General features: G+C 42.5%; 1 protein-coding gene across 1 annotated transcript in view; it reads right to left on the minus strand.

Moving 5' to 3' along the window:
- The window catches only part of LOC146344021 (putative ATP-dependent RNA helicase DDX60), an 85198-nt gene that overhangs the window by 54606 nt on the left and 13814 nt on the right, over positions 1-16778 (minus strand). Inside the window, 7 exon segments of the mRNA XM_084856415.1 lie at positions 295-450; positions 1610-1751; positions 5429-5584; positions 7379-7510; positions 9546-9662; positions 13606-13947; positions 15360-15546. Of these exon segments, the coding sequence (XP_084712541.1) occupies positions 295-450; positions 1610-1751; positions 5429-5584; positions 7379-7510; positions 9546-9662; positions 13606-13947; positions 15360-15546 (1232 nt within the window).

A 16778-nucleotide genomic window follows, 5' to 3' on the forward strand; every position in this document is an offset into this window, starting at 1 on the left:
CCCACCTGCAGCAGCCCCCCACCGCAGCCAGGCAAACCGGGCACGGGGTGAGGGCACTTTTCTAGGACTCCAGATTTTAAACAAAGACTCCATCCATGCAGCCCTTACAGCTACATACCGTATCTAGTTAGGCATGCATTTTCCCCATCCAGTTAGGACATGGTGCTAGCATGTTAGCATCGAGTTAGCAGAAACCTGCTTCCACGCACATACTGTCTATAACTGGATTGGAGCATATACTGTATATCATATGATTATCAGATTTGATTATAACATAACTCAGAGAGACATTACCTTTACTTGGCAAGCACTTTGTTGTAAGAAAACACTGAGACGTTATTCGCAGAGGAAAGGAAGCTCCAATATCAAGTCTTGCTGATAGTGTTGAAATACCTTTCCACAAATATTCATAGTCTCTGTGAATATTTGATCTTATATCCAAATCAAGCTCTGAAAAATATAATGAACATATAAGGAAATGAACATTTGATATGGGGGGTTGTTTAACAAATCTCAAAGGAAGATTTTAACTAATAAATTTTAATTAATATTCATTAATAAACAAAGGAGAAATAACTCATAAATATGCTATTTGTGAGGTCACAAGTCTGTCGCATAATATATAGTTGGGCCCTCATATATTTGTATTGGAGATGCTAGGTGCCCAGCCTCAAAAAAAATCTGTCGCTTGGTGTATGGAGAAAGGATAGCACAATGTCTGAAGAACATGATACTTCTATTTTCTGTATGGTGGTGGCTAGCACATTATTACTAACTGAATGTTAAATAGTAAAAGTGGAAATTAGGGATGTTTCTGAGGTCTAAAATATTGATTCTAGGTTTGGACTTAGAGGTAGACTCCTGATACAATTTGCCAGAATCCACTGGCAAATCAAGGAAGTTCCACCACAACATTGTGCCTCACACCCATCAGGACACTAGGCTCAGATTCAGCAAATGCAGCATGCTGTAGCTGCTGCTACACAAAGAAGGAGAGGACAAGGCCTGATGTAACTCTCACTGCTGCTGCGATTCCCCTCCAGATGATATCATCAAGCCATGTCAGACTTCAAGCTATGTTACTGCCACCCCAACAGAGAACTTTTCTACATGAGGCAGTCGTCATTCCGTACTCATGGTTGTTTACAGGTTCTTTAGACAATGTTGTGACCCTCCGGTTTCACTTCTGTGTCTAAGGAGCACTTTCCACAAGTTTTTTTAGAGCAGGGAAAATGTGGTATTTATTTGTAAAAGCAAAAGAAATTGCTTTTTAACTTGTGTATTTGTGCTATTCCACTATACCACAGTGCCACCTAGAGGTTATATAGTGGAAAAGCAGGAAAGGAAACACTCCTTGCATAGTGCTCAGATCTCAATTCTATGACAAAACCAAAAGTCGATGCAGCGGATTAACAGGCTCATGTAGAAAAGCCCTATGAGGAAGTTCTATACTATAGGTCCTGCCCGAAATCAGCATTTCCATATAACTAGGCCTCAGCACCATCAGGGACTCAGCACCTTTCTCATCAACAGCGCACATCACTTATGATAACACTTGCTTCAGACTTTGAGAATCCAAAAGACTTCATAATTCGAAGAAATGAAATACCTGAGCTGTGGTCTACTTCATAATAATGTGCAATGTTTTTCCACATGAGATTATCACTTAAATCAGGCAAGGCAGAAATATCCATATTCAGTGTTGTTTTATGGGTAAGATATTTCAAAACATGGAATTCACAAAATTTATGCTAAAGGACAAGGAAAAACAAACCCAGTAAGATGCAGAAAGAACTTCAAGAAAAACTTTTCAAGAGTGGATGTACATTTTAGGGCTTCAGCATTCAACAGGGGTGTCACTAGTTTAACTGGAAGATTAATCAACTAGATCAGTGGTGATCCTAAACATGTTTTCTTAGAAGTTCCTTTGAATTCAAGAAGACTGTGTTTCCACCAACAATTTACTCGGAGCTGGCTGAGTGTTGAGGTCATTAGGGATAGATGACGTGGTGGCCATCCAGCAGCCACCCCGGAGCTTATCAGGGAAAAAACCAATTTCCTGAGACTGCTTAAAGTCCGATTCTTTTCCTCAGGTTGGGTTCCCAGTGATATAGTTGCTGTGTGCCCCAACCCCTGCACTGACCTCGGGTATGCTAGCCCTGCCCAGGGCTGTGCCTTTCACTGTGACCCCAGTCAAGGGATGTTTCCTGTCTCCCTCCTCTGTGTTTCCCAGCACAAACCAAGTAGTGTCTACTCAGAAGTAACACCCATTGTACTCAATGAGGCTTGTCCCCTAAATGCACATAACTAATTTACACCTCTGTGACAGCTGCCCAGTGCACCATCGGCTTAGAAAGGGGGCTGGTTACAAGGCTTGTCCCCAAAATATGCACAAAGGAATTATCTAATTCACCCCTCCGTTGCTGCTACCCAGCACACCATCGGCTTAGAAAGGGGGCTGGTTACGAGGCCTGTCCCCAAAATGTACACAAAGGAAGTCTCTAATGCGCCCCTCCATTACTCCTAGCCAGCACACCATTGGCAACACCACCCGACCCCAGATCTGCCACCTTTGAAGGAAGGGGGTGCGGGTGGGGAAGGACAACTGAGATCTCAGCTAGGTTAAAAAAACAAAAACAAAAAAACCCACTGGCTTTTAAATGTTATTTAGCACTGATGAGGGCTGGTTTCTGTTTTGCCAGGGTGGGGAAACAGAGAGAATCACAGACTGGGACAAAGCACAGCAAAATCTGTGGTCCAGTGGCAGAGGAGGCATGAGTGATATACTGAGGTTTGCTGGGGAAGACAGGGCCGGCTGCCTCTATCCTAAGTTGCCAGCAGCAGCAGCAATGGCAGAGGGTAAATGCTGAGCTGTTCTGGAGCGCAGCACTCGGCAGCTCCCAGCTTCTCCCCCATCTCTACCTTCCTCTTGCTCTCCGTCTGTGTAGTACACAGGCAGCTCTGCTGCAGGACACATGTAATTCCTTTTTAAAAAGAAAAGACCCACCAGCCCTTCTTTTTTCTTCCCATTCTGTAGATATGGATGCAATTCAGAATTGGTGGTGGTAATTCACGTGGGAAGAAGATCCAGTTATATCTCTTCCCTTTCTCACCCACCCCCTTCGGATGAGAAAGGGGGCTGATTATGAGGCTTGTCTCCTAAATGTGCTCAAGGGAAGTAACTAATTTGCACCTTCGTTATGGAGAAACGGGGGAAGCCTGGGAGGGGCGAAGCCTCTCTTACTGGTTGAGTAACCCCTGCCAGTCAGATGACTTTCATTGCAAACCCCCACCCCACCCTACCCAGAAGTATGTTACGAGAAGCAACTTAAAATGGGGAGATGGAGCCCATGGAGCCCTGCCCAGACCACAAGCGGCTCCTAGAAAAATGCAAGTAAGCTACTCTTTCCTTCTCCTTCCGTTGTGGTGGAAACAGGGCCTTAGTTCCTAAGAAGTTTAGGATTCTAGCCACACAGCACAATCCTGTGCACGTTTACTGGGTCGTAAGTGCCATTAAGTTCAATGGGCTGAACTAGATCAACTAAATTAGAGGTGTGCAACATGATCCTAAACATCCTTTCTCAGAAATTCCATTTAATTCCATTAGACCTAGTCCCTAATAACTGTGATTAGATTTCTAGCTGAGCACCATAAGCCTGTGAATGCTTGCTCAGAAGTAAGTCCCATTACATTCAATAATTTGAATTAAAGTCCCTTTGCATGCTTACTCAGAAGTTGCCATGGGACTTTAGAGTAGAAGGGAAGCACACTCTGGCCTCTGCCATTGGCCAGGGAACCAAGAGCCACTGGGATGGCTGCACCACCTGGTTTCCAGGAAGAACATTACAGCAAGGGGGAAACCAGCCTGGCCCATCCATTGGCCAGAGAAGGAGGAGCTGCATGGAGCTTATTTATTTATTATTAACGTTTATATACCACCTTATCTGCTAAAAAAGCCATCAAGGTGGTGTACAGCAATGAAAAACAATAAAACTTTTAAACAGTGCTTGAAAAGAGCATTAAAACAGTAAAAACACTAAAAACTACATGTTCTAAAAGGCTAAATTGAAAAGATGCATCTTTACACCCTTTCTAAAGGCCAACAGAGTGTGGAGGCCAATCGTAGTTCTTAAGGGAGCAAATTCCATGGTTTGGGAGCAACACAGGAGAAATTCCTTTCATGTGTGCCTGATAAATGAGCCTCTGTGGGTAATGCTGCCCTTAAAAGGGCCTCTCCTGCAGATCTTAATACTCAAGTAGGGCAGGTTCATAGCAAGACAGGTGCTCCCTTAGATAGCCAGGTCCTAAGCCATTTAGGTCTTTAAAGGTTAAAAGCAAAACCTTGAATTGAGCCTGGAAAGCAATTGGCAACCAGTGGAGGTCTTCCAGAACAGGTGTAATATGATTGCGATACTCTGCATCAGTTGGCAGCCTAGCTACTGCGTTTTGCACCAGCTGAAGCTTCCGGGCACTCTTCAGGAGTAATCCCATGTGAAGTGCATTGCAATAGTCTGAACACGGTATGACCGAGGCACGGACAACTGTCGCCAAGTCAGACTGACTCAGGGTCAGGAAGGGTCGCACATGGCGCACCAAGCCTATCTGTGCAAACGCACTCCTTGCTGCCGCCACCACCACCTGAAGATCCAGGTGCAGCATAGGATCAAGGAACACTCCCAAGCTACAGACCTGATCCTTCATGGGGAGCGCAACCCCTTCCAGAACAGGTTGAACCCCAATCCCCGAGTCAGGCTCTTTACTGACTAACAACGTCACCATCTTGTCAGAATTTAATTTCAGCTCGTTCACCCTCATTCAGCCCATTACTGAACCCACGTAAAGTTCAAGGGTTTCAACTGCTTCCTTGGTGTAAGCAGAGCGGGGTGTCATCAGCATATTGGTGGCACCTTACTCCAAAGCTCTGAATGACCTCTCCAGCCTCCTTCCCTCCCCCCACAAAACGCCCCAGCTAGATGGGCAAAAAAACCATCTAGTGAAAACGCAGAGCAGGAGGACAGGGAGGTGATGATCGCCTCTGCCACGCTTCCTACTCTGCATTTGGAGGCTTATCAACAGCGGAAGGTTATGCGATAGGATTGCACCCTTAGACAAACTTCTGTAGGGGTAGCCATGTTAGCCAGTTGCAGCAAAAACAACCAAGAGTCGTATAATACCTTAAAGACTAATTAATTTATTATGGCATAACCTTTTGTGGACCAGCCTTAAGGCAGTATAATGAAATTAATTCTTTGCAAATCATCTTATTCCATCTCTTATCACAGGTGGTCTAACAAAAGCAAGCAAGCACCTCCAGTGTTTCAGAAAAGGAAGAGTTACAGGGGTGGAAATGAGTTTTGCGAGATATCTTGATAAAACCGTAGCTCATTTATTTTAGTGACATATTTGAAATATCTATTGCAATGCCTACCTGTTGAATTAACACACTAGTTTCCTCATTCCAGTCGTTACTGATGAGTCTAACCTGAGCTCGTTGTGAAAATGGTAAATGATGTAGAAAAGCCACACTGAGGCAATACATCCTGATGAGGTCTGTAGCTTCTTGCCATTTTAATAGTTTTCTTTTCTTTGACAAAATGCAAACAAAAAAGAACATTGTGTGAAACATATTACACAAATCGCATCCTTGGAGTAAATTTCACCTGGCTTTCCATTTTGCACATTTTATTTTGAAAATATATTTCCCTCTGTCTTCATTGTTCACAGTGAGAAATATCCAATGGCATCCAGCCACACTAGCAAGCACCTGATGTTGTACAGGTGTTGCTTGTAGGGCAACATAAATAGCGCTAGACATTAGAACCTTTTCGGGTACTCTCTAGTTTTGAGATTACATATATACAGCTGCTGTTCATTAGTTCTAAATCTGAAATAAAAGACTTGCAGCCTTTCCGACTGGGAGTTCATGTAAACCTCTCGAAGCCACTATCTTAATCTGGACTTCTGAGAGTACCCCAAGACTGTGAAGCAAAGTAATCAATATTCACACTATTCTATTAGTATTTGGTCTTCTTCCTGCCCCAATTACCAAGGCTTTATTTACATGTTTTTCCAAAATGTGTAAAACCTACGTAGGGATGGGGGAGAGGGGGAGGGAGATTACTTCTGCCTTTAAGGTGCCAGCAGGCTTGAACCAGATAATTTGGCAGCAGGGCTCAAGAGCCTTATTCTCTGCACCAACAGGACAACTTGAAAATGGGGGAAAGAAATAGCTGGCCTGAGTCTTGCAGCTCTACAGTGGCACTCTGAAAGTGGCATGAAGAGAGACTGCAGCTGGCCAGCCCAGCAAAATTCAGGTGACCTGAGGAGCCAACAGCGCTCACGCTGGCCTTGTATAAGAACTCTTAGGCTTAATGTTCCCACTCCAGACAACACATCACTAGCCATGCAGACTCAGCTGTGCCTTGCCTCAGTTGCTTTCTGCATCCCAACTGCCTGTGGTGGACCATGCTACCTACATCTGACTGCTCTATTTCCCTGTCTTGGAAGCTGGCCATTGTTTCCTGCCTCTGGCCATTCAAACTCTCAGTTGGTGTCTTTGCACTTAACCCAAGCCTGCCCTGGACCACTCCATTTGCCTCTGACCCCATTGGACCCTGACACTTCCCTAAGCACACCTGTCCAACTTCTGGGCCTGCCTCACAGCCACACTTTGCGCATAACGTTTATATGGGCTTAATACATCCAAGAGTCAAATCTACTGGATCCAGATTAGCTTGCTCCCCTTTCTCAATGTTGAGGGGTAAGGATCACTATCAGTGGACCTATACACAACATGTGAGGACATAAGGGAGGTTCCATTTACATGAAAGGCAAGCACAGGGGGTGGGACCATGGGAAACAGGAATTGTCCTCCACCACTACATGTAGAGTACAGCCAGTGCTGGGCCAGAAATGCCTCTTACCAATGTTCACGGGGCCATTCATTTCCCACAAACACTGAAGGGGGAGGCATTCTCAGAAACGTTTGAGGTAAGTGGGAGCAATTCTCATATGTTTTCAGGTGGGGGACTGTGCTCAAAGCTGATGAGCAACTATTTGTCAACCATCCTACACCAGAAAGGATAGTTTGAAGCTGGGAAGGTAATTGGCTCAAATGAATGTCAAAGTACTGGCACAATATGGGGAAGGGGGGGAATTGCCCACAGCATCATTTACTGCACAGGTATAGCATTAAATAGAAGCAAACTTGATGTAGTAGTGCAGCCTTCCCCAACCTGGAGCCCTCCAAATGCTTTTGGCTTCAACTCCCAGCAGCCCCAGGAAATATGGCTAATAGACAAGAATTCTGGGAGTCGAAGTCCAAAATATCTGGGGGGCTCCAGGCTGGGGAACGCTGCAGTAGTGAATGAGCTCTCACCTGTTTTCTAGTGATAATTTGGCTTTGCAATTCCTTTTGGTACATGTCAAGCAACAATGAGCATGAGCCAATGCAGACAATATATCGGATATCATTTTTTCCATCTGGGATTAAAGACATTTTAAAGGAAATCTGCCATGTTGGTTTGTATGTATTAAAACAAACAAACAAACAAACAAACACAAGATTAGTAAACACATTTCTTCTTTAAAACTATAATTAATGACATTTTTTTAATTTAAAAAACCCAGATTTCTTTATTCAGCAACATAAAGAAGCTTTTGGGCTCTTCCATTTGTAAAGAAATGAATACAACTCCACACACCCTCTTCATGTTCCAAATGAAACCCTGCCAAAGATATACACGAACAGCAGACAGTTCTTTTTTATTATTATTTCTGTGGTTTCATCTTGGGGTTTTTTATGTACATTTCACAGTATGAGATGGCTGACTCCAAGTGAAAGCGCATCATTTAAGTGTCCAGGTCCACATGCACTGGCCCGCACAGATGTTTATCTATCCAGGGTTGTTGGACTGTGACAAATGACACTCCAGTTTTGCTCGGAAAGCTAAGACAGTAGCACATTACGTTTTTAATTTGAGGATCTGGGGATCATGTCCCTGCTCAACAGAATATCTCTTTTGAGGCTGGCTCTATGGTTGATCAGAACTATTTCTTGTGAAATATAGTGATGGTTCTAGCTCTGATGTGAAAGAAAAATGGGAAGCTGTACATAGGGGGAGGGACCATAGCTCAGTGGTAGAGGTTGCAGGTAGAGATATCAGAGAGATCAGTTTGGAGGGTGGAGTTTGATGAGTTTTCCTAGGCTCAGCACCCCAAAATTCGTTTCAATTCCCACCATACTGCCCAACGCGATCAGGCCAGTTTGTGGATTTTCTGGGAATTTTAAGGGGTTTTTAGGTACAGTTCTGCAATTTGCACAAATTGTGTAAACTAATTTGCACAAATTCGGCTGTTATTTGTGCAAATTGTTTTGAAATTTGTGTAAATTGTTCAGAAATTGGCAAAAATTGCAGAACCTTCCAAAACATGTGCAAAAAAAGTTTCCTGGAGTTCGAGAAACAGCCCACAGCTTGGCTCACAGACGCAAAGCAAGTTGTACATGCCGCGGAACTCTGCTGAGCCAAAAAAGAACCGGATTTCCCAGCAACAGACATCCCTAATGCAGTTAAAGGAACAGGTAGCAGCTGATGTGAAAGACCTCTGCCTAAGACCCTGGAGAAATGCTGCCAGTAAGAATAGCCAATAGTGGGCTAGGTAGGCAAACAGTCTGACTAAGTATAAGGTAGCTTCCTATGTGAAGCAGTCACATGGCCATAATAGAACATCAGTAAATAATCAGCAAATAAAAACCTGTTCTTCCATTCTGCATTTTCAATAGCTCTCCACACTTCATACAAGCTCCAAACTAAGAGCACAAGAGGCTGATGTCTCAATACTCCCCTAGTGCGATTCTCAAAATAAAATAAGACTTAAGGCAGCTTTTACCAGCATTACTCTTTTCCTATTTGGAGCCAGTAAGTTTCATTTCTTAGCTTGCATACCAATGTGTACATGCAAATCAAGATTTGCTGGAGGGAGGATAATTTTAGCTTGGGTTCTCCCAATGTTCATGACACATTTGATGCATTTGACAGATGTTCTAGTCAGTGGATCCAATGCTGATTCAGTAGCCTGCCTTGCCCCTCTCCCTGTGCTTCAGCTAGACAGTGTTTTGTTTTTAATTTTTAAGTGGGCAAATGTATATGTATTCATTTTTTAAAAAATAAAAACATTTTAAAAACATTGGAAGATTGTTTCGGGAAGCAAAGGGGGGTTAGTGATGTCACTAGCTTCCAGCCAATCAGCACTGTGCACAGCCCATGTCTAATACAAATCCACAGATCCAATTTCTCCAGAGGTGAATCTAAGAGAGAAGATTGTATGTCTAAACAAAATATAGCGAGTGTGCTTCCAAAGCAGACACACTATTCAAATTACGTATATCTGTATGCACCTTTACATTTTAGCCTCTGATAACTTCATTTAATTAAATAGAGCCTTCTTAATTATATTCTGAAAAAAAATCAAGCTGTTCAACATCTGCAGCAGCTTTAGAAAGCATCTGAGAAGGGATGCCATCTAATTATAAAAAGACTAATCACCTTTTCCCCCACATCCTCTGGAGATGAACATCCAAAAAAAGAAAGCAATGCTTCCATACCAGATTTCTTCAAGTGTTGCAGTTCATTTTTCACGTACTGTTTAATCTTTGCTTGGTGCTTAAAAGAAGTAAGAACAAGTAAAGAGATAAGCAAGGAACTAAAGGAATCATGTTATTTATTTTCATATTCATTATGAATATTTCAAAGCTAGCATTTTACTTTGTGCTTGGAAATACCAATGGATCACAACAGTTGATCTGAAGTACAATTCAGACACTGAATGAAAAGAACCCTACAATAATTACATTTTCTGATCTCATGATTTCCAACAATCCAGTGCTATGCACCATTGCACTGAGGCAACAATTAACAGGTCCCAGCACAAGCATCATAACACCAGTATGAGAGAAGTCATCCTATTGCACTGCAGGAAGGGAAGACCTACACTTGACATGCCTGTGTGTGGATTAAAATCCAAATAGCTGCTTCTTCAAGGGAAAAAGTGTTAGCCTGGTCCTATTTGGGGTGGGGGAAGGTACCAGCTTTGGGAGGAGGCAACTTGGAGCTAAGAATCCATGGTGGGGAAGTATTTAACCTTTTCCCCACCTGTTCCCTATTCATGTCAAATTGTCCCCCCACCAGCCACTCCCCCCCTCCACGGGCTTCCAAATGCATGTTTAGAGTACCGCTGTGCTGAATTTTTTTATCTGTTTATTTGCAATTATTTGTTGTGGTGCAGGGCAAAAAGAAATTGCACCTGAAAATTTGTGGGCAGGGGTGAGAATTTCAGAGAAATTTCTCAGGATGCAGAGCTTCAGTGCTTACCTTACTGTAAGGAGGTGGCCGAGTGGGGGTGCTCTTTCTTTTACCATTTCCCCCATTCTCTCTTTACAGCCTCTCCGGCTGCTTCTGCTTCTTGGAAAGCCCCCTGGAGAACTTAGCCAGGACTCCCTCCTTGGGGCTTTCCCTGTGCTGCTGCCTGCAGAGTGCCTGAAAGCCAAGAGGGGCACTTTTGGTTTTGCTTTGTTGTTATTAAAAGTCCTTTTAACAACAACGAGAAGAAAAATAATACAGAAAATAGCAATAACTCCTCGCTTAGCTTTCAGGCACTTGGCAAGCAGCTGCATTGGAAAGCCCCAAGGGGGGAAGTCCTGCTGAAGTCCTCTAGGGGGCTTTCTGAGAAGATAAAGCAGCTGGAGAGGCTGCAAAGACAGAATGGTGGGAAATGGTTAAAGAAAGAGCACATGCACATAGCCCTCAGCCACTTCCTCAGGTAAGCACTGAAGCCCTGCATCCTCTCTGAAATTCTCAGTAACCCAATGAAAGAGGCAGAAAAATGATTGCCTCTTTCACAGGGAAACAGGGAGGCTGGGAAACAGCAGGCAGGGTTTTGGCACAGCAATAGTTTAGAGATAGAACCATAGAGGTGTTTGGGGGAGAGACATCCAACCATCAGGTATAGAGTCATTTCAAAGAGCAGGAGATCAGAGGGCTCCACTAGACTACACATGCAGCTCCATTTTCTGTCTTATGCAGGGCAGATTGTGTTGATCTGTCACATGCAGCCCTCCCATACAGCTGTAACAACAGGTCAAGGATACCTGGCTGTGGTATAGCAGGAATATAAAAGTTACAGGCAAGGATAAATTCACAAATACATATTTTAAAGGCAAGGACTAGGAGCTTTTCCTAGGATCCAGAAGATGGTGGGAAGCCAGTTGAGGAATTTTAGGAGGGCATTATATCTTCTAAGCCAGTGGTTCTCAACTTTTCATATCTTACATCCCACCAATCATAGGGATGTCAGAGAATTTCGCCACGAATCTTGGGGAGGCCGAATGCCAGCGCATTCGGCCCCCCGAAATCGGTGGCGAAACGGTCTGTCACCCCCCTGCCCCGCCTGGGACGGGACTCACCTTGGGCGAATCTTCCTGGCGGCGGCGGCGGTGGCCGGTCTTCCAACCGGCTGCCGCCGCCGCCACCATTTCCAGTAAAAAAACCAAAAAAACGTGATCAGCTATGTAAAGATTTATGTAGGCTATGTAAAGATTTATGTAGCCTATCACGGCTAGATTTTTAAAAAATACTGTGATAGGCTACGTAAATGTTTACGTAGCCTATCACGGCTGAGTAAAAAACAAAAACAAAAAACCGCGCGTAAGCAAATGGCGGCGCCCATGGGCGCCACCATTTGCATTCCTTATTTGGGCATGTCTAGTCTATGTAAACATTTATGTAGACTACGGCGAAAATAAGGGGAATACAAATAGCGTAGACGCTGCGCTATTTGCATTCCCCTTATTTTCGTTGTAGTCTACGTAAATGTTTACGTAGACTAGACGTACCCAAATAAGGAACGCAAATGGCGGCGCCCATGGGCGCCACCATTTGCGTATGCGCAGTTGTTGTTGTGTTTTTTTACTCAGCCGTGATAGGCTACGTAAACATTTACGTAGCCTATCACGGCTGACTGCAGGGACGCAAACGGCAGCGGCTACGACCACCGCCATTTGCGGACTGGCCGGCCAGGATTCGCGGGGGGAGGGACGGAGTGTCTCCCCCCCCGGGCAGAATTTTGGGGGGGAGGGACGGAGCGCCCCCCCGGGCAGAATTTCGGGGGGGAGGGACGGAGAGCCTCCCCCCCGGCCAGAATTTCAGGGGGGAGGGACGGAGCGCCTCCCCCCCATCTCAAATCACATTTCGTTAAAAGGTAAGTGACTTTCGTACATCCCTATTCTATCAAAGAACCTGGGTCCCACCATGATAAGAACAAAATAAGTTCACTTTTTTCTGAGAAGGAGATTTATATATTTACAGTAATTCCGTTATTATATTTATCATTATGGTAAGTTTTAAGAACACAAATATTGAAGTAGTGTTGTTGGGGGTCAATTTTGATGCTAGGGCTTTAAAACACAAACAAAAATAATAATTCCATTAGTAGTGGAAAATCTGATAACATTGCTGAGTGTAAATGTTATTGCAACCGTAACTAAAACAACAAAGATACTAAATTTAAAAATTGCAGTAGTATTATTGGGAATAAATGTTACTGCTATGACTAAAACACAAACAAAATAGTAATTCCATTAGTAATTAAAATGCTTACAACTAGCAGTGCACGCCAACAGCACACAGATGAATAATCTGTGGCAGGTAGGGTTGGCAGGAGACAGCACATCACATTTGCAGGTGGACATGGGGATTAAGGGAGAGCAAATTCTTAGTAATTTTTATGAAAACCCTGCATCCCAACTAAACTACTCCTGTGTCCCAGTGAGAACTACTGGTCTAAGCAATAAAAGTTCTAAATATAGCTGAGAGAGCCAAAGTGTGACAATGGGAAGCCTGTGAGAAGAACGTTGTTGTAATCAAAGTGAAAGGTTATTAGAGCATAGACCAGAGTTTTGGCTGAGTAGCTGGCAAGGAATCAGATATTTCATCATGTGATACAGAGAGAGGTAATGTGATTGTGAGAGACTGAAATGAAAGCAAGGAGAAAAAGTAATTAAATTCTTGTATTCTTGTGACTTTTTCTCTAATTAAATTCTTGTATTCTTGTGACTTTTTCTCTAATTCTAGCTAAGGGAAAAATCAGGGAAACCACACATGGAAAAAGTTGCACATTCCATTCAGCTCCATTAGGACTGAGAGCAACGGATGCATAAAGTGAAATCAATCAGATACTATTGCTCAGGGGAAAAAATCAGCAAGGATGAGTCTAGCAATCCATGACTCATATATGAGGGGGGGGGAGGTGTTTCCATGCCACGACATCATATATCCTTAATGACCTCCAAACGCAGCCAGCTCAGAGTAAATTGCTCGTGGAGAAACCCCCTAGATTAAAAAATGTTAATGTAGCCTAAGGTCACAATCCTATGCAGGTTTAGACAGAAAAAAGCCTACAACTCCCAGCATTCCTCAGTCAACATGGCTGGCTGGGGAATGCTGGGAGTTGTAGGATTTTTTTCTGTCTAAACCTGCATAGGATTGCGTCCTAAGTATTTTCCACATCTTAATTTAATCTTTAAAAAAACACACCAGTATTATTACTCACCTCTATAAAAAATTGCTTATGTCTCCGTCCACTGTGGATATAGTACCCATAAATTCTGACTGCATCAGATTCTTGGCCTGAAGTAAGGACAACATTGATTCTTTTGGACAACGCATGAATAATAAATATATGGGAAAAAATGGTCTGCAGTTGATTCAGTCCTTCATCAGAGATTATTAAGAAATATGGGTAGTTGTTTTTCAGAAAATCCTGCCAGGTGTCATCTAAGCAGTTAGAAAATTCAGTCTGAACTGCAATATCAGTGTTGTTGATAAGATGGAATATCAGTGCAGTTCTCAAAGAAAGGAGGTAAGGATTCTCGTGGTATACATGTTCTGCATCCTGTAAAGAAAATGTGATCATCTTGAATTTGCATTTTTGAATTTGCATTTAAGTGACATAACGATTAAAGCAAGTTATTTGTTCTTAGAGATTACATTATGGCTCCAGTGTTGTTCAGACACATGCATATTGAGCCCACTTAGGTTAATGAAGTTTTACTCTGAAGCCCAAGTAATTATATCTTCACAATACTCTATCCTCAGCTAGTATTAACTGGGAAATTCTTTAACCTTAGCACTATAATCCAAATTAGTTCCAGTATAAGGAAAGTGAATCAAATTTACAGAGCATTCCTAGCACCCCTCCCAAACATTTTCTCAACTTTAGTTAACAGGATGAGATAAAAATCGGGATGGGAGAGAGAAATGAGTTTGTTCTTGTTTGTTTGTTACAAGAAGAATGCATGCTGACCAACACAAGACCTATTATCTCAAACTTTTAATTTGATCAGACTGAATTCAACGCGACCTAATAATTAGGCAAAGTGCAGCAACAGTGCAATCCTATGAATGTTTAGATAGCAAAAAATCCTAGCATTCCCCAGCCAGCATGTAGGAAATTATAGGACTTTTTTCCCATCTAAACATGCATACGATTGCACCTTAAGATGTGAAATAAGTAAAGCCCCAAAACGTACAATAAAGACTAGAATGCTAACATACAACTAGACATGTTCAGGCGCTAAAGTCAGTAAGTGAGCATTTAGCTCACTGGCTGCATTTTAACTTCAGCAACATTCCCTCAGCTTGGATTTTCTATTTTCTATATGTGTTATCATTCCCTCTATTTTTGATGGTCCAGCTGCGAGTGCCATTGTTTATGCAGGCAAGAGTACCCCCATGCACAAGGCAGAGGTACTGTCAGGCTTGGGGAAACCTCATAGTTTGTATAAGTACAACAAATCTTTAGAAAAAAAATCCCCTAAGATGGAGAACCCAAACCTGCCCAATGAAGACTGAGCATTCTCAGTGGCCACAGAATATTCATGGACTGTGGGGGGGGGGGCAACCATGGAGGAGAATGGAAAGGAGTGCCAGGAATTCTGAACAGAAGCACTCCACACTACATTTTGTTGGCAAGGTTCCACTTGTTTTATATGTACTGACATTTCAAAATTAGGTGAGAGTTTGAAAGCACTCTGAACATCAAGGAATTCTACCTTGCAGGCCAATCCTATGAATGTTTACTCAGAAGGAAATCCCACTGAGTTCAATGAAATTTTCACAAGACTGCAGCCTTAGTCACAAACCATTTTAAGAGCTAGATTCACGATGGATATGGATTATTTTGACTTATAGGGTACCAAAAGGTGTATACATTTCCTCTGACAGAAGAAGAATCCAAATAGTCAACAGCAAAAATAGCCATACAGTAAAAAAAAAGAAAAAAGAAAAAAAACTTTTACTTGTTACCTGGAAGAAAACAATTATGTATTTGGCTCCTTTGCTTGTTAAATCCAGCAAAAAGCATTCCACTAGGTAAAAGAAGTGCAAATTCTGCCCTTGCTGTAATGTCAAGTTGCTTGCACATGTGATGAACATTGAATCACCATCAATCAGAATAAATTCTGACTCAACATAGTCATTCAACAAGCTGACTCTGGAGAAAGGAAGCACACATTAACTTCATAGTAAGGCACATGGCCCAAATACGGAGGAGGAGGAGGAGGGCTTCTGCGTCTTTTGTAGCTCTGCAGAAGAATTTTGATAGGTGAGGTACATCCAGGTAGCTAAGCCAATGGCAGCCAGAGGGGGTATAACACCTGTACCTACTGTGACATTCGAACACTTCAACCAATGGCATCAAAGATGAGGCAGGCATAAAAGACAAAGATGGATGAGGAGGACAAGGGAAGATTTTTATCAGTATTTTTGAAGAATTTGCATTCTATTTATTTTATTTTATTATTTATTAATATATTTTTAAACTGCCCTTCAATCTTGCAGATATCAGGACAGTGTACAAATGTCAAAATAATACATAATACAATAAAAACACCTAAATGAATATTTGACAACAAATATAACTGAACAGACAAAATCAACAAATTAAAATGCATGAGTAAACAAAACGGTTTGGGACTGAAACAACAGCAACACTGACACCAACCACATCTCCATTATATAACAACAGTAGCAAATAATAGAAGAAACTATATATAATATTAGAACAAAAACTGTACGTTTTGAGCAGCAAATACATCATCCTTTTGGGTGGCACAAAACTATCAAGAGGCTTCTAATAATTAAATTATGCCCTTGTTATTGCAGCATTGGGTTTGTGAGGTGTTATTGAAAATCCAGCACTCTGTTTTCATCCAGGAAAGCTGAAACATAAGGAACACGACAGAAGAAGATAAAAAGACAACTCGCAATGAGGAGGAGGAGATGAATGATGAGTCTGTTGTGTGTCAGATAGTGTACCAGGACATAGCAGTTGGTATTTCGGGGTGATGTTTTTGTAAACATAGCATTCAGGATAGGCATTCCATTCCATACACTGTTAAATCTGTGAAAGATATTTCTTTGTATATATGTTGCTTGTTCCTGAGATGCCAATTCCAGGAGTTCTCTTACCCAGTCATCAATATTAGATAGAAATCAAGATTACAAAGCCCATAAAACCAGTCACTTAGCAACTAAGGCAGCATGTGGGTGAACTTCCCCACCCTACAGAGTTATAATTGAACTACGGAATTATAACTGAACTGGATCAGGCTAAACCAAGCTATCCCCACCCCCACTCCGCCAAATATCGCCAATTCAAGTCAGATCAGCCTGTCACATCCCCAACTGGAGATATGATTCAGTCTGAACCCTCCCTCAAATTGC

Source organism: Heloderma suspectum, chromosome 5 (genome assembly GCF_057233095.1).
Source record: "Heloderma suspectum isolate Gila_16-S chromosome 5, 16-S_ref, whole genome shotgun sequence".
NCBI lineage: Eukaryota > Metazoa > Chordata > Lepidosauria > Squamata > Helodermatidae > Heloderma > Heloderma suspectum.